At 47.2% G+C, this 19,000-nt stretch overlaps 1 protein-coding gene across 1 annotated transcript in view; it reads right to left on the bottom strand.

The window, feature by feature from the left end:
• TGFBR2 (transforming growth factor beta receptor 2) overlaps window positions 1-16,289 on the bottom strand; it is an 87,704-nt gene extending 71,415 nt beyond the window's left edge. The window contains exon 1 of the mRNA XM_062215668.1: window positions 15,962-16,289. Within this exon, the coding sequence (XP_062071652.1) occupies window positions 15,962-16,055 (94 nt within the window). The 5' untranslated portion in view covers window positions 16,056-16,289. The remainder of the gene's footprint in view (window positions 1-15,961) is intronic.
• Window positions 16,290-19,000: the final 2,711 nt, after the last annotated feature.

The following is a 19,000-nucleotide window of genomic DNA, read 5'->3' as shown; positions in this document are numbered from 1 at the left end:
CATCACCTATAGCATTGATTTCAGTCGCAGCTGCTCCATTTCTGATCCAGCTCTCTGCTAATGCACCTGGGAAAGGAGCAGAATGTGGCCCAAGTCTTTGAGCCCCTGCACCCCATGGGAGACCTGGAAGAAGCTCTGGACTCTTGGATTTGGCCTGGCTCAGCCCAAGTTGTTGTGGCCATTTGGGGAGTTAACCAGCATATGGAAGATCTCTCTGTGGGTCTCTATCTCTGTGACTTCCAAATAAATAGAAAATCCTTTCTTGATAGTGTGGTAATAACAACATATAGGACACACTGTAGGAAAGCAGGAGCCCACACCAGCTTGGTAAGCTGGAAAATTCAATGCAGTTCCTTCAACAGGTCCTTTGCCAATGCCATAGTCACACAGCTCAGTTTGCTACTCTTCAGTGGGTCACTTCTTTTCTATAAGACAATCTGATGAAATATTCGTACCTGTGTGGCTCGGGTTCTGCCCGTCAAACAGGCTTGCTTTGGTTCCCTTCTAGCACCTGCCCTCCGTCTGTATGATGCAGAAGTGCTGTTTCCATGGAAAGACAGCCCATACCTCATCATGCTGGGATCTTGACGCTCTGAGGAACAGCAAGACCATAGCATCAGAGCAACTGGCAGGACCCTTCATAAGCGCAACCTTCGCCTACCGGCAAAAGTGACAGAAAGAAGCCAGACCACATGGTGCTTCAAAGAAAAGTTGTCCACAAGAAAAGGGGAAAAGGAAAATGACTCATTATAAAGCTTGAACTCTAGTAAGACGGGTGGACTAAGCTGTCCTAGAAGAGTGACTTGAAAGAGGAATTCTCCAGTCTAAGCTAAATAGGGTTTCCAACGCTCAAGGCAGGGACGTGACTTCTGATGTCAACCCTTCCACTGACTCTTCCCCAATTTAGCTCTGAAAACACGAGGGACCACAGACTTTTATCACAGTTTTACTCACAGATTAAGCAGTGAGAGAGCACAGTGACCGAAACTGGTAAAGTGATGAAAAGATAAATTCATGATACTCTACAATGCCTCAGTGGATGGATGGTCCCGTTACAGCTTGGATAGATGGCTTCCTCTTTCTGGGCCTCTATTTCCACTTCTGTAAAATGGATAGTTATACCCATCTCAGAGGGTTATTTCCAAGACTAAACATGACATGTAAGCAGAGCTGTGTTCCCAATAATAAAGCACTCTATTTTTAAAAAATATTTATTTTCTTATTTGAAAGACAGAGTTACAAAGAGAGAGGTCTGCTGGTTCACTCCCCAAATGGTCGCAACAGCTGGGGCTGGGCCAGGCTGAAGCCAGGAGCCTAGAACTCCATCCAGGTCTCCCACATGGGTGGCAGAGGCCTGAGTACTTGGGCCATCTTCTGCTGCTTTCACAGGCATATTAGCAGGGAGCTGAATTGAAAGTGGAGCAGCCAGGACTCAACCTAGCACCCACATAGGATGTTAGCATTGCAGACCAGCACAACGTAAGCTGGGCCACAATGTTGGCCCCCATGAAACACTCTATTAACATAAGGGGCGAAGAAAGATCGTTAAACTCGATGTGCTCCATGCATTTTCTTCAATGTTACCAGATTAGACTTTGCTTTTTCCCATTGCTGCCCTTCCCCCCACAAGTCTCTACGTAGTCAGATTATTCAAATCATTTCTCTTTTCTGTCCTCCTGGCATTAGTATGTTTGCTGATATCTGCATGGACAAACAAGCAAATAACTATTTTTGTGACTTTTATTTTGCTTGTAATGTTCCCCGTAACAGCTTTTGTAACAATGAAAGGCATGACATATATGCATCAAAAAGGACCCTAAGCAGAAATGTCCACCATAATCAAAACCTTCTACCACATCTCAGGTCACCATGGGTGAGATGCACACAAGCCCACAGCAAACTGCGGTTCAAAGGATGCTTCCCTCAATGCTGTCAACAACTACCACCCTGACCTCCTTGTGTTCTTGTAACTCTGAGACACTTCAATGTACTGAGCCCAAGAGCCAGTGTAGCCTCCACGGTCATGTTGAGTAACATGGAAAGGACTACAGAGAAGTGATGCTGGGTCTGCCAGAATCTCCCAAGCTTTTCAGGGGCCCTCTCCAAAGATTCTCTTGAAGATAAATTTTATTTATTTATTTTTATTTTTATTTTATTTTTTTGACAGGTAGAGTGGACAGAGAGACAGAGAGAAAGGTCTTCCTTTACCGTTGGTTCACCCTCAAATGGCCGCCGCGGTTGGTGCGCTGCGGCCGGCGCACCACGCTGATCCGATGGCAGGAGCCAGGTGCTTATCCTGGTCTCCCATGGGGTGCGGGGCCCAAGCACTTGGGCCATCCTCCACTGCACTCCCTGGCCACAGCAGAGAGCTGGCCTGGAAGAGGGGCAACTGGGACAGAATCAGTGCCCCGACCCGGACTAGAACCCGGTGTGCCAGCGCCGCAAGGCGGAGGATTAGCCTAGTGAGCCACGGCGCCGGCGAAGATAAATTTTATTAAAGTACTGATCATAATCAAAACAGTACATTGTATCAGAGGTCAAGTATTGTTTTTCACTTCCTTTCCCAGAACTTCTTAAAGATGAATGTCTGAAGAAAGCTACAGAGATGAACAAAACTGTTCTGGCTGGCGGAACACAACTTAAACAGATATCCAATCCTTAGGCTGTTGTTATATAAAAGCATTTATATCTATGAGCTTGGCTCATGGTGGGTTAAAGTTAATTGTCCCTGCAGCAGTTATTCAACAAGTTAACATCGAAATATTAAGAAACTCTTGCCTCTTGTGCCCTGAAACACCACGGGCATCTCTTTAATAAACTGGTAACAGGCAACACTCTGAGTTTGTGAAAATGCATTACGAAGCGCCGAGTAAATCTAAGTGATCACATAACTGCTACAAACATCCTCACCATCATCATTCAACTCTTGGAAGTTAAATATTTTCAGTAGCTTTGAAAGCTAACCAGTGGCACATCAAACTCAAAGCACTGAATTTTCAACCACTGCTCATCAGCGTCACAGAATATTACAACCCAAGAATATCAAAACCCTATGTCATCCCCTATTCTCCATAGGTAGAGCAGGACAGGAACTGCTCATCCGGGTCTCACTGTACCACGATGAAGCCAGTGGTGGCTCCAGCATCCCCAGAGAAGAGGGGTTTGTGGGTGACGACCCGGCTGGCAGGGAGGCACGAGGAGGGCCTGGAAGCCATGGTTGCACACGAAGCACATGCTTCCTGGTGCCTGGACTGCAGGTCCATTCAGGGTGGGTCTGCAGGGAACTGATGGAGCCCACTGGCTGAAGGGCTTCAAGACCTTGGGCATTCACGCCAATTAAATGCCCATCTAAGAAAGGCTTCATAGATAAGTCTCCTTACCACCTGTCATTTTAGTTTTTACATTTTTATTTTCATTTTATTTGAAAGGCAGAGAGACAGAGATCTCCCATTTGCTGGTTTGCTCCACAAATGCCTACAATAAGCAGGGTCAGGCCAGGTCAAAGGCAGGAGCCTGGAATTCATTTTGGGCCTCTCACGTGGGTGGTGGGGACCCAACTATTTGATCCATCACCTGCTGCCTCCAAGAGTGTGCATTATCAAGAAGCTGGAATCCAGAGCCAAGCTGGGACTTGAACCCAGACACGTAATATGCAATGGGGGAATCCCAACTGGCACCTTGATTCTGTGCCAAATGCCACCCCAGCACCTGTCACTTCAACAGAGCTCTCTGCAAAGTGCAGCCAGGGGTCACCTTTGCAATTTGAGATACCTGCCCGTGGGAGGTAGATGGCTGTCTTCAGATCCTCTCCACTGCACCAACACTCCTTTGGCTACCCCTTCTCCAACAATCCCAATGGTGGGAGACAACCCATGATTCATTAAAATGAAAAGCAGTGGGCAAATAGAGGTCCTGAGTCAGACAGGCTGATGGTTTAATGACTTGTTCTAGTTTCTACAGCCATAACGCACTGAGCCCTCTGCAAAAGATTCACACAAAGGATAAATGAATCAAAAGTGGCCTGTGGTGGATGGAAAAACAACAGGCCTGAAAACCCACACAGTGCAGCGCCCCTACATTCACGGAAGTGTCGACCGCAGACAGAGCAAACCTCACTGTAAAGAGCAACTTACACACAGCCGATCATTCAAGATTTCCCCTGGGCCTAAGTTCTAAACAACTCTACAGGTGGCTGCAGACAAGGAAGCCAAAGACACTCACTCTTGGTGGCAAAAGGCATGCGGTCTAGAAGCAAAAATCTCCACCCCTTGTCTTGGATCGACAGTTTCTTTTGCCTTGAAAAGCAATGGATGACCAACAGCAACAAGTACAACACGCAAACCGACACATGTAGTGAGACAGTGTGCTCAGTGCTAGGACAGAATTAGGACTTATCCTTCAAAGAGATTTCATTCTCGCAAAAGGAGTTAACATATAAACATGGGTGGGTTGGTGAACAGGCCCAAGGACTGAGGGAGCCAGGCTGGGTAGAGAGGTTGTGAGCATAAGAAGGGGAATCAGGATGGGATGATAAAGAAAGACCCACTGGAAGAAGCCACACTTAGGTCAGGCAGTATTTCCAAGGATGCAGCTGTGGTAGGGAATGGGAAAATTTGGGGGGTGCAGAACCATCACAAGTTAGGAGACTAGAAAGCAAAAGGTTGTATGAGCAAGTCTGGCTCATGTGTAACCAAGGGCATGAGGCCTGCCTAGAGTGGAATGCAGATAGGACTAGACTCATCCTGATCAACCCAGTCCTGTGTCTCATTTGTGTGCAGGGCACTGTCTTAGGAGCCAGGAACACTGAAGCCACCTCTGACCTCAAAAAGGAAGGGATTTGACTGCTTAGGATTCATGGAGAGGACCACTGATGGCTTTCTGGCATGGGACACCTGTTCAAAATGATGTCTGGGAGGAGATACAACGGATGGCTATGCCTGCAGATTGAGAAGAAAAGTGACAAACGCTGTCCCTGGGAAGAAGCCAATTAAGAGAGTCTTATAGACAACATAAAACAGAGCTCAGCTTTGTGTAGTGGCAGGAGAGTGGAAGTGTGGCTCAAGAGCAAAAATGAAACCAAATGGCTATGTTTTCTGTGCAACTAGGTAAATAAATGTCTGATGAAGAGATTCCAGTTGCTGAGATTCCACACGTATTCTGATGAATAACTGTAGATTTGATGCAACAGGAAATGACACGAGCTATGGGTTGCAACGAAAAGTTTTTCTGCTCTTTTTTGTTATTGCTGTTAATTTGCTGGATATGTACTTTGTATAGAAGAGAGGGTTATATATTTAAAGAAATGTCAAGGCAGCTCCAGCATGAATTAAGGCCTACCTGTGTCACAGCGAAAGCCTATTGAGGTAAACACAGCTTATGTGTTATGAGTTCAGCAAGAAAACTCGATCCTTGAGGTCTATAGTTCATGGTCAAGGAACAGGCATTCGGGAGATGGAAGACCCCTCAAGCACGCTTTGGCGAAACAGATGGATTAAAAATGACTCATTTAATAAAGCCACTCGTGGTGCACCCTCTCTTCTGTTAGTTTTAGTGTGTTGGTCACATACAGTCAGAGTAGGCCTTGTAGCTGAGTTAGACTCAAAATACTCAGGAAACGAAGCTCAACTCCCCTGGGAACCTCATCGTCTTTGCTACAGACAAGCTCGAGGTGACACACTAAAATCACCACTGATCACTTGCCTCCTCTTTGGGAAATGCTTTAACACTAGGAAAGCAGTGTTTCTTCCACAACAAGGTGTCCAGGAACCAGCCAGGGATCTTGTGCAAATGCAGATCTGGAAGGAGGTGCAAGGAGGAGCCCAACGTTCAGCACTTTGAAGGCTGCTGCTGCTGGTGGCACCAGGCCCTTCCTACGATCAGCAAGATTCAAGACCATCTGGAGTGGCTGTCATTGGTTAGACGGTGACAAACCATCGTGTTGGGGGTCAGCATGCTTGAGCTCAGGATGAGGACCTAAGTGCAAATTATAATGTGACTGTTTAGAGACTGATGAAGTTCCTGAGGGACTCAGAAAGCAGAACAAACAGGGCCACAGCTGGAGGTGATGGGAGAAAGAGCGGCAAAGGAAAGCACTGGCCTTTTGTTCCTTTGTGGAAGAGATGGGTGATAAGAGAGGTAATATGAACTAGACCAGCAGCTCATTCTACTGGTAGAAATTATAGAAATAGAAGAGTGCCAAGGTTGCTAGGAGTTATTCTATTATAATGCAACTTAAGAGATTCTAGAATAGTGAGTACAAAAGATGTCACTGTTGTTTTTTTCTCTTTTCTCATAAAAGGGGACTTCAGAAAGTTCACGCAAACTTGAATTTAGTGCAAAAAAAAACCCCTGAAATTCATGTGTAATCTTTTCATAATACACATTTTTCCATGAAGTTTTTGAAGACACTCTCATAGACATGGATTTCAAATATTTTTTAACCAAAAATAAACTTATCTTTTAAATCCATTCTTTGTAAAATTTTTGAAGTCTCCCTGTATTAGAAGGACAAATGGTACAAATGGTCCGTTTTTGCACAGTGCTATGGGTTGTAGAGAATAAAACAAAAATGCAATGGGTAGTAAGACTGTCACTCCAAAAAGAATAGTTGAACAATTCCTACCCTGCACTAACAGGTATCTGCAAAGTGTACAGAAATACAATTATGGCACTCAGCAACAGCTCCTTAGCCTAAAACAGCCATCTGAAAACTGACAATCTGTAGCAAATTCTGTCTTTTCGGGGAATATTTTAAGAAAACTGGTGGAAAAGTCATTGGAAGGCTACAGAACACTAATTATATCCAGACAAGTTTTCTCTCTTTTCAAAAAAAAAAAAAAAAACCCACAGAATGTCCTTTGGGTTTTTATTTCTCCTACACACAGCAAAGCTTTTCAAAATTCTCTACCTTAAGAAAAACCTTGAACGGCACTTGCGCCATTTCAGAGGAAGGGGAATCATGAAAACACATAATTAACCAAAGAGAAATGCTACTACCGCCAAAACCAAGCAAGACCTGTCTTTAGCCAGAAGGGGCGAGCCGAGCTGAAATAAACAGGGTTTTTGGTGAGGATCTATGCTCCTATACCGAGAGTATTCGAAATTTTCAAAATAACTAGGGCTTCTTTTTCTTTTTTTAGTAGTAGTCATCTCTAACAACCCCCTAGCAGATGTTTTCAGTATGTGTCAGGTCCTACCTGCTACGACTTCTGGCAATTTTCCACCTTGATTAGTTAAGAATCACGTAAACGTTTTCTAAATCAACTTCAATGATTTTCTCTACTAACACAGGGAATGAAAACTTTTAGTACAGAAAAAAAAAAAAACCCACAAAGATTCCATTTAGTCCAGTTCTTGTTGTTTTTACACAAACCATTAAGTGAGACCTAGGGGGCCAAGGACATAGCCTGGCTGACCAGACACCTTGGTTCCAGGTACCAGGGACGTTAGTCTTTACAGGTGATCTCCTTCTGGTTGAAGCTAAGGGTCAGCTCTCAATTACCTTTCATTCAAAATCTAGGTTTTGTGATAATTACATATTTACAACTTCTTCTCTACTTGGCACTGGGCTCTCAAGTAGGAAAAATGATGAAGGGTTTAGCTAAACCTGGGAGACAGCTTTGGTGCGGTGACGTAACAACGCAGACTTCAGTCTCCATCTGCCGCGGGGGGAAGGAGGAGGGAGCATTTTTCATTTATTTCCCAAACCAACAATCAAATCCCACTGTTGGGCACAGACTGGGGTCTGGAAGAAGATGAAGCTAGTAAGTTTCAGGGGCACTCTTTGGGAGAGAGAAAATTAAGAATGGAAATGTACATATGAAAGTGAGTATTTAGGATTAAAATGGTGTCTTATAAATTACAGATTTTAAAAGCTGCAAATACCACAAATAAAAATTGAGGAAAAAAAAAAGCGATTGTCATCCATTAACTGCTCGGCATACCTCTGAAATAGTTTACCATAATTTTTGATTGCATTATTTTTGATCACCTCTTTTCGTGACATTTTGCGATAGTATCTAGTAGGAAAACTGAAAAATAAATCAGCTTTTCCTCTACAATTGATGAGAATTTCTTTTAACTTGCTGAACGATCGGACAAGATTTTTTTCCCTTCATAACTCATTACAGATAATGTCACATACATTTTTTTCAATTGCCTCCAAATCTGGGGGAATGTCTATACTTTTATACATGAGCTGTAGGATTCAGGGCATTGCAAGATTTCTGAAATGGTGTTTGACTTGAGGCTTGTTAATTGCATTGCCAAGGCCTCCCTGGGGCCAGACGATGGGCCTATCCTAGGGAGGAGCCTTGAAGAGCAAGTTCTATGCACCTCATGGTATCATCTAGGCTAACGTCCATATCTCCGCCATGTGAGATGCAGTCTTGAACTCCTCCAAACCTTGCAGATAAACTGTCCGTTTCACTTAGAGTGCTTAAGCTCCCTGATGGCATAACCCGCTCCAAGATGCAGCCAAGGTTGTATCACTGGATGTATATTTTATTTTCTCACCAAGTCACAAGACAGGCTTGATGTTCAACCTGCTGGTATGTGAATCAAGCATTATTTTATTTTGCTGAGGAAATTAAATGAGATAATATATGAAAAATACTCAATCACTGGGAAATTCAGCTATTATCATTGTTTCTCTTAAACCCTGGAGTCTTCCAGCACCCTTGGTATAATCCAATAGACAAGTGGTCTCTTTCAATTGAGGCAGCCTAGTCTCAGTAAATGCACAGCTTACTAATTAGGCATCTGGGTCCCCAAAATAGTTGGTTTCAACCCCAGTATAATGATTTGTAACTGGGTAGTCTTGGGCAAATGTCTTCCTCTCTGGAGGACTTACAGAGAACGCTGTAAAACCTACCCCCTAGAATTGTTCTGAAGATTAAATAATACACACCAAGTGTTCAGTATGATCCAGGCAGTAGCAACATCTCGGTATGTGGCAGCTGCTATCAATGTTGGGAAACTTGTCCAGCAATTCTCTGGAGAGAAATGACCAGGGTCCTAAGGCTAATTCAATTTCTCTATATAAAAAAGTTTTGCAAAGTTTGGGGGTGATGGGTATACATCCACAAAGCAGTAGTAAGACACAATCAATGAATCTTTGGAATGATTTATAGCTTACACAGATGAAGGGATACTGTGGCCCAGGTTGAATATGCACACTTGACCCTGGATTTTTCTTGCCTTTGAACAGCACTGGAGGGCTTTTGACTTCTCCAAACTGACCTGCTGTTCTTGTTTTTTTTTTTTTTAAGGAAGCTTGAGAAGGCCAGGGATTGCTCAAATGAAATATTTATAATAGGAACAAAGCACTCCGATTAAGCTGCACCTTGCTCCAGTGGTTGCAAGACACAGAGGAAATGCAACTAAAGCAGTGGAAAATCTCAAAAAAAAAAATATAATGTGTAAGTGAAAAAGCAGATAGAACAAGTCAGGTGGGTAGAGCTAAAGTTCCCTTAAAAGAAACCACGAACTATGAAGAACTGAATTTCTCAAAGGATATCCAACACTACAGTTAGGGGGAAAACTCTGCTTTTTCATTAATGAGCAATGCCCTGTACTCCAGAGAGAACAGATTACAATGAACAAAATCCAATTCTTATTCCACACCTCCACAGAGGCACCGTGCTGATGCCTGACCCACCCTTAACACTGGAAGGTCCAGGGCAAAAGTACAACAGAGGACCACACAACAAAAGTCAAATATTTATGGCTGTAAGTCAGCTGGCAAACTTATTCAGTAAAACAGGGTTTACTCTTCTACCTTGACTCACAAATCTAAGTTCCCAACATCTTGGAAGATCAGGGAATTTTTAGAACTCCCAGGAAATTCAAAATCCTTCCTCGGGGTCGTGTGGTGTAAGGCGCTGAGCTGAACTCTCATCAGCACACTGCCTTCCTCTTCCTTTTGCATCGCTTCTCCATTCTGCATTAAGTGGACACTGTGAGACATGTATGCATGGGCAACCAAGCATGTGCGCTCGCGCTCTCTCTCTCTCTCTCTCACACACACACACACACACACACATATGCACACAGATGCAGAGCTGCCCCTCAAGCTCAGGTGCACCAAAGTCTTTGCAGGCTACAGACACTAGTTTACAGTCATCTAGGCAGGGAAATCGAGGTACCTAGGCACCCAAAGCATGGTCTAAGAAAGGAGACAGGGCAGTGACTGGGACCCCCAGGAGTCTTCTCACCCCACGCCTTGGCTAGAGAAGAGCAAGAGCAGAATATCCCCCAAATCCCAGGGCACATGGCCCTTCTGCCCATACACTAGGGCCTATCTCTCGGTTGGAGAGCTGAAAAAATATTGGAGGAAAATACTCCATCAGAAAGGAAAAAAAAGAAGTGGGGGATGGAGCTGCATATCTTGACTTTGCCCAGCTAGATTCCCACCAATCAAAGGCACTTGCCCTGCAGCTAAATCCCTCCTAATTATTTATAACCTCCACCCTATAAACAAAACACAGATGCTAGGGAACCCTCAAGAGTCTAAGCAGGGTGCAGTAAGTCAACAAAATCGACAACACCCTAGGGAACAGCTGTTCCGCCCTGGGTGCCAAGACGGAAGAAGCTGATGGTGGCAAGTGAAAGGCAGAAGCGATCCTGCTGCACACCGGGGCAGGAGACTGTTAACCACTGACAAGTTTAAAAATTAGCCGGACTTCAGACGTCTAATTGCTCCCTTCTTCTTCTTTGGATACACTCAGCTCTTCTGGCCCTCACCTGCACCTGTCTGAGGCCTGTGCACTGATGCTGCTCTTAGGTGTTGGGAATTTGTGGTTTATAACACACATCTTGGAAAATGGTCCTTGTCCACCTGCTGTCAACTGTCACACTCTAGGTCCCCTGCAGAGGGTCCAACAGGCCATCGCCAGCCTGGCACCGGTCTGCTTTCCTTGTGTAAAGAAACTCCACCCTGTCTTGATTTTCTGTGGTACAAAGATGTCAGGAAGAGGCAGATCACGTAAGCAAAGCAAATCAGTTCCATCAGTGGCACTGAACTCACGATGCTAAATGGTAAATTTCCTCTCTCTCAAATACAGTATTTCTGCCCCTCCCTCGCTTCCCTTCCAATACACACACAGACCATGAAACAGAGGCAAGCAGAATGTGAGACAAGCCCAAAACACCCCCCAACACACACAGACACAAATCTCAAGGGGCCTTCTTCCCACTTACAAAACAGACAATAAAGTGTATCTTGTAAACTTCTGCTTAAAATCATAATAGCTAGCCATGCCCAGTGGCTGGCTGGAGAGAGCTTCTCAAACATTGGCTCACCCTCCCTCCGCTCTCCCCAACATCTCCCTGAGATGAGCCAGTCCGAGCATGTAGCATTCTCAACCCTCCTGATGGAAGTGCCAGGCAAAGGGGTGGAGTAATCCTTGTCTTGCCTCTGTTGGAAGCAACAAGTACCTGGGGAGCAGCATCACCAGGAACGGAGGGAGGGGAGGGTGGGTGGGAAGCATCCCTGCTGCTCCGGCACATCTGACAGACACTGCCACTCAGCGTCACAAGTCACCTCTGCTGAAACCACGCGGAAGGAGCTGGAGCGCCGGTGCTGGGGTTCTGCTTTCACGTGGAACGTGGCTCCGTAAGGCCCACGGCAGCCCGGAAGTGTCTTTCCCCTGCACTGTGCTTTAAACTGTTCTGGTGGTTTGCAGCAGGCCTAAATCATACCCAGGGTGCTCTATGGTAGGCAGTGGCTGCTACAAGGCCACACTTCCTTTGACCAACTCTGCTCCACTGCTTATAAGCCCAAACAGAAAACTGGATTAAAAAAAAAAAATGCGTAAAGCCTAAATTTAGATGTCAGCACTTCATTTTTTAAATGAAATCTCTTTTCGACAACTTTCTAGAAGAAACAAGAGAGAGTTCAGTGTGTACTGGATGATTTCTGCGGTGAAAACTTCTTAAAAGTTTTACAATGGTTTTGAGTGGCCTAGACGCGTTTAAAATTAGAGCTAAAGGCGGCGGAGGAAAACTTCTGGCAGCTCTGCATGATGTTTGTCACAAGCTGAAACTTCTTTTTTTTCCCGTATTTCATGGGAATAGAGGAACCAATTACATAATATAAAAATGGCCAAGCTGCACATTTTGATCGGGACCAAAACGATTTGTACTGAAAGTGAAGATTTTCATCACCAAGACCAAACCCCTAGTTAATAAGGACTTCTTGGTTTCTAAAAGCCTGGCCTGTTACACTTTGTCCACAGGAAGACGTGGAGGTATAACTCAGCATTTCCGGGGTGTAAACTGAGGTGCCAGACAAGGTAGGAGACCCTGAAGATAGAGAACGGAACAGATGGACCTCTTGCCTCTGAAAGGTTTCAAGGCCTAAAGTGCCAGGGCATCCCACAAAGACACCAGGGGTCTTCAGGAAGTTCATGAAAATGCATATTACAAAAAAGCTGCATGGAATTCAAAAAATGTTTGCACCAAAGTCAACTCACTTTTAAATTCCATTTTTGATGGGCTGGCTATAGCTCAGCGGTTCCTTCGACAAGGTAGCTACTTAAATTCCACTTCTGCACAAACTTCCTGAAGAACTCTCTTGTAATTTCAGTTTGCCATTGTCATCAGCAAAGGAAGTGACCCTTAGTCCTACCTGGAAGAGTCACAGCAAGTGTCCTTGGGAAGACAACACTTGAATTGCCTTAAAAGCAAATTAAAAAGGAGTCAGACAGTGGGAGTTCCAGCCAGATAGCAGCTAACGGCTTGAACAAAGAGGGCAACCCACCTTCTTCACAAGACACACATGCGGGGGGCAGAGGGCAGGGGGCTGACGGGGAAAGTGTGGGCCTTGGTGGGATGTGGAGCTGAGCCAGGTCACGGAGGCCCCCTTGTGAGGCCCGATGAAGGAATTCCCAATAGCAGCTATATTCATCATGCCCATTTTACAGATGAGAGCACTGAGGACTAGTAAACGGGAGGCAGCTTGGGGCCCCAGGATGGTCTGATCCTAAAGCTTGCGCCCTACATTCTTCTACTCCCAGCCTAGCTTCCAAGAGGAGGCTGCATGGACACATTGCCTCCACCTTGCCGGCTCTGGAATGGAAAAGGGCACTAAAAGCCCGTCTAAGCAGGATCTGTTACAAGGCAGGGATAGAAAAGTGAGAATAAATCAATCCAAATAAACATCCAAAGACACCGAGAAGGAATATTCAACACACACACCCTCCCTGCGACATCAACTGAGAAATGAGGTCAAGCAAATAAAACATCAGCAGCCAATAACACTTCCAAGCATACTGCATTAAACCATGAATACTTCTCTCAGCCTGTAACACACGTCCATGGTTAACTCAGTGAGGGCCAAGATAGGTTCTGTCCTGTTGGTTTGGGACGGTGCTAGCAGGTCCACCCAATCTGCTTGGCAGAGTGATACTCAATAAACACACATCATTGGGAAGGAAGAAGCAGCATCCTCGAGGCCGCGTGACTGATGGGAAAAAAATCACGACAGCTAAATTCGAAGAAAGTCGAAAACAAGGAAGGGGCAGCGAAGCAAAATGCAAACCATGTAGCAGGTAATGTTGACTACAAGGGACGGTGAGCCCAGCGGAAGGCAAGGGGTCCAAAATGGGCTTGTATTTTGTATAAACCGTAACGCGGTGAAAATCAGATGTCATTAGAGGAAGTGGTGCAGAGGTACAAGTGTGCCTTATGGGGACAAGAGCAAGTAGACCAAACATCAGATTCTGGGCCTAATGATTCTAGTCTCTGGCCCTGACAAATTCAGCACGCCATTAAAGTGGCTCTAGGAATATACACCCCAGTGATGCTTTTACCAAAACCGAGTCCACACCAAGAATCTCTTTTTGGGTCTCTGCAAAGTCCTGTTTTTCAGATCTATGAGTTGTCAGACACTCAAAGGTTTCCCCTAAAGAGTGATTTCTTCATTTTGAGCATTTAGAAAGAGTGGTCAATCTACTAAGTCAAACAATATTTTCTACAAAGTTTTCAACGAAATTTGTTCTTATGCTGGAATTCTGTGCCCACTTCTATGAAACAAAGGTAGGTTTTTGCTTTTTGAACTGATCTAATAGGTGGCTGTAAACCATCTCTTATATTTTGTCTTACATTAAGATATTTTGTAAATGTTCTCACGGTTTTGCGATTACGTTAGAACAGTCTTGAAACTATTCAGTGGAAAATTAAAATACAAGTGGAATTAAGTTGCTCATCTTCACTCTAGAGCTGTCTCCAGACCTCAACTATCTTTGAAAAATTTAATTTGACCAAATGAATAAAATTCAGAATGATTCCTTCATGCAACCATTTTGAAAGTTCAATTCCATCACCATATGGTATCTCTAGGCTCTGCACAACTGTTCAAAAACCCAAATAAAAAGCCAGCAGGCATTTAAACTAATTGTTTAAAAGTGTGTGTATAGATGAAATGTAACTGACTCCCGGAACTATTGAGTCTGGAATTTGCAAATCATAAATCTTATCCTCGTAAACAAAGTTAACTAACAAAATCAGGGCCTGCTAATCTTTGTCATCTGAACCAGCGTTTCAACGAGGATATTTTTTTTTTATGCAGACAGAAAATTAACGGTGTTTTAGAAGTTATTAGCAAAATAAAACTCCGTTTTTAAGAGTTTGCAGTCAAATCAGAGATGGTGGAACACTCTGGTCTTTCAATGTAAGAAAAGAGCCAAGAGCAAAGCTTTGTGATTTCATAAACCATAGAATTCATATCTGTGTCAGAAGGGTTTTTTTTTTTTTTTGTTTTTTTTTGCATGCCACAGGGCTCCTTCTGAGCCCATTAAAAACTAGAATCTCCATGCCACCCTCAGTACAAGCCGCACACTCCACACTCCAAAGCTCCCGGTCTACCTCCATACTCTGAAATGCACCCTTTAGAGCGTCTTGCCTTTTAGTCTAGACAACTCTACAGGCACACATGCCTGTGTCACCGGGCGAATAAAACCCCCTGCCTCTGGGTGAGCTGGTCTCTCAGGCACCTTTCCCCCAAAACTGACGCGCAGCATCTGCCAGTCACCCAAGGGTGCCGGGGGGCGAGGGTGCAGGCGCTGTCAGACGTCACAGATGGAGGGGATGTGAGAGGGTCCAGCTCCCACCACGTCATTTTACAAATGAGAAAACTGAGGCCTGGGAAAGGGACAGGGCTCAACCCCGAGCTCCCCGGAGCAGGGCCGCAGGCTGCAGACGGCCAAGTGCCTCCAGCTTCTGACGTCTCAGGGCTTCTGCACTTTCTATAACAAGTCGTTAAGAACCAAATTCCTGCCTTTAGAAAGCGCCAGAGACAGCGATCAGGTGGGCGGCCCATTTAGGACCTTAGCCACCACCGAGTGACAACTGCAGACAAGAAAGGAGTCAGCTCCCTGGAGGCAGGCACGTCTCGCTGCAGGCACCCGCGCCTGCACCGGGCAACCCAGCAGGCCTCGTCTACCTGCCCATCTCCAGCGCCCCAAAACTTCCCTTTGCAAATCGCCGCTTCTCCTGCACGCATGCAGGAACCCGGGGGACCAGGAGCCGGCCTGGGGCGCGCAGGGGGCGGCGGGTGGGAGACGGGCCGTGGGGCCACTTCCAGGCGCTCCAGCCGCGGTTAACCGGCCCCCGGGGGCTGCGGAGGGCTCGGGCAGGCGCGAGGGGCCCGCAGCATCGCCCGGGGCCCAGGTGCGCGGCCTCTGCCCGGCCGCCTCTGGATCACCAACTTCGCAAACTTCCCTTTCCGGGACTTGGGGGCTCAGCGGCCGCGGCCGGCGCAGCGCCTCCCCGGCTCGCACAAAGGGGGCCCCCCGCGGGCCCCGCGCCCCCTTGCGAGCCAACTTTCCCCTCGCTGGGGCTGCGTGGGTGCCGCGCGGGCCACTTTCCCCGTTTCCGCCCCAGCGCGCAGTGCCCGCGGCCGACTGTCAAGCGCAGCGCGGGGGCCCCCGGCGCCCTCGGCGCGGCGCTGGCCGCTACTCACCCGACTTCTGGACGTGCGGTGGGATCGTGCTGGCGATGCGCGTCCACAGGACGAGGTGCAGCGGCCACAGGCCCCGGAGCAGCCCCCGACCCATGGCAGACCCCGCCGCTCGTCATAGACCGAGCCCAGAGCGCAGCGGACGGCGCCTCCCCGGACCACCCCCCCTACACACACACACACACACACACACCCCGCGCCCTCTCGAGACCCCCGAGCCGCGCGGGCCCCGGCAGATGTGCGGGCCAGATGTGGCGCCGGCCGGCCGGGAGGAGGGGGCCTGCAGCCGGCGGCCGAGGGGAGCTGCGCAGGAGGCCGGCGCCCGGCCCGAGCGGGTGCGCGCGCGGGGTGTAGTCTGTCCGTGCGCGCGAGTGACTCACTCAACTTCACCCGGCGCTGCGGGGGAAACAGGAAACTCCTCGCAACAGCTGGGCAGGACCTCTCGCCGCCCAGAGCCTCCGCTCTCGCCCCGCTTCCAGCCCTCGCTCGCTCGGGGCCTGCCAATCAGGGGCCCCGGACCAGCTCCTGCGCGGACTTTGGCCCGGTGTGCGCTGCCCCTCGCCGCCCTCCCACGCCGCCCACGAGTTCCTGGCTCTCCGGCTCTTCCCCGGAGCGAGCCAGGACACGGGCTTCACAAAGTCTCTGAGTATGCCAGGTGTCTACACCTTCCGCAGCCCACCCCCAAGCGCCCCCCAGCCCCACCCCACCGCCTTATTTGGGTTGTTCCTGGGGTCTTGAGAGCCACTCTTTCTAATGGCGAGTGGGGACTCCAAGCAGTCCTGAAAGCCAGTTAGTGATCCCTGAGCGCGTTTTCCCCCTGGTCAGTATTGTTCCAGGAAACTTGTTTTCGCTGTGAGTACAAGCGTGCGTGTGCCCCCCGATGCCTGTGCCATCACCCTGTGCGATGTGTGTCACAGTAGGTGACATTCGGACGGCTTTCTTACACTTGGATGTGCTTGGTGAGCACCTGGGGGCTTGCTAAGGTGTAGATCCTGATTCAGAAGGAAATTCTGCTTTAGCACCGACCTCTCCCCCTGTACTGCCTCTCATTTTGAGCCATCTCTCTCTGCAGGTGGGTGGTGGATAATTGTGAATGACCACTCATCACAGAGCGACAATGGCGGAGAACGTTATTTTTAAGTTTGGCAGAAAATGTAAAAAGAAAAGTGGCTTGGGAGTGACCTGAATGGTTCCCTTTGCGCTCCTGGAACGGAGCTGACAGAAGAGAAGACTTGGCCTTGGGTGTGTAGAATGCCTAAGAGTGACAACAGGACCGTGCTAACTTTCAGATTTCCCTGCTTGCTAGGGCGCCCAGGTTTGTCCAAGGCACTCGATTTACATGTTTGGTAGTTAAATGCTCATAGAAGCCCCCTTCTCTTTCAGTTGTGTGTTGATTGGATCAGGGATCATGGGATCAGCCCAGCCCCAGGTCTCAAAGACATAACGTGTGCAGCCATCTGGTCAACTCTGCCAGCACTTCCTACAACGAATTGCTTTACCTGAGAGCGAGAGAGTTTTCAGAAGCAGGTGCCAGTTTCACCAGGAGAAAGGCAAATGCACCCCCACTCCCCCACCCCCCAAACACACACCTAGCTCCAAACTCTCCCCTGCCAGTCTGCTTGGTGCTGGAACCTGAAGCTTTGAGTCATCCAGCAACGCTGTCTCTGGCTGTGCCCTAGGAACACGTCAGGTCCCAAAGTCTCCTGTTCAGGACAGAGGGAGTGCAGCGCCATCAGGGGGGCTGGGCATCTTGTTGGGCATCGGAAATCTTGCCAAAGCTGGAGCCACCTCAGCACTGGAGAAAGACTGAGGGAAAACTCTGCGTCTCCCCACGGCCTCCTCAGCCACCCAGAATGAGCCACTGCCATCCCCTGGGCAGGGGTCTCCCACCTGCTCTTCCTGCATCAGGGGTCCTTTCACTGAGTTTCTCAAACCTGAGCCACAGTCAGTTTTCTCAAACTGCAAACCCATCTATAACAGCCCTCTCGGTATCATTGAATGGCTGCCCACCGCTTATGAGACAAAGAGAAGCTAGAAACCAGATCCCCCCCACCCCCAGCACCTGAAGCCCCCGCCTCTCCTCTACCCTTTCCTGTGGATTTTCCTCCTTGCAGGCAGAGTCCTCTGCGTTCCATGAACACGCCTCCCTGTGCTCTTGCCCAGGGTGGATTTCCTCTTCTCTCCTCTCACCCGGCCAGTTGCAGCTCTTCCCTGATTGAATCATGACTTCCTTGATAGATGGTCTTCCCCTGACTTTCGTAAGTACATCCTTTATTCTAAGTTCTCTTGGCACTACAGGCCCTTCTTTTGGTAGAACTCACGGCAACTCTAATTATGTGTGTCTTTCTTTCATTTCTGTTCCTATCCACCTGTTCAGCTTCAAATTTCTTGAGGGCAGGCGTTGTAAATTTCCGTTAACTTACTGTTGTAGCCCAGCACCTAACACAGAACAGGTGTTTAATGAATATTTGTGGAATCACTGGATGATTAAGATAACGAAGAGGCAAAAGACACTAGTACTCAGTTGTCTTAGTTGCTTTACAGCTCTGGAGGAGTTATTCTGTTACCTAATAATTTGAAATATAAACACAAGATTTCAGCAGAGGGTGATGTCAACAATACCTCATTTTCCTAAGAATGGAGAAGTGTGTGGGCTTCTTTTCTTTCCCTAGATTTGCCCAAGTTCCTCTGGACACCATAAATGTACTTCCCTGCTCACCAAAATACCTGAAGCAAACAAATGCCCAAGGGATTCCCAAGGCTTTCTTTTCTGTTGGTATCACAAACAAATGTGTTATATGATCAGAGGCCGGGTTCCAGGTACTTGACTCCATGATGGGAAGTTTAAGGTGGTCTTTATCATCCTACATCACTAATGTTCACTTTAATTTCATGTGCCTTGGCATTTCTAATTTAATCTTCAGTTTTCTATGAAATGGAAGCAAAATACATTACCACTATAATTTTTTGGGTATTCACATAGGCAGTTAATGCACGTGCAAAAAGTGGGCCATTTGCAAATAGCGACAATGACAACAACAC

This window comes from Lepus europaeus, chromosome 2 (genome assembly GCF_033115175.1).
Source record: "Lepus europaeus isolate LE1 chromosome 2, mLepTim1.pri, whole genome shotgun sequence".
Lineage (NCBI taxonomy): Eukaryota > Metazoa > Chordata > Mammalia > Lagomorpha > Leporidae > Lepus > Lepus europaeus.
This window is presented reverse-complemented; position numbering and strand designations above follow the sequence as displayed.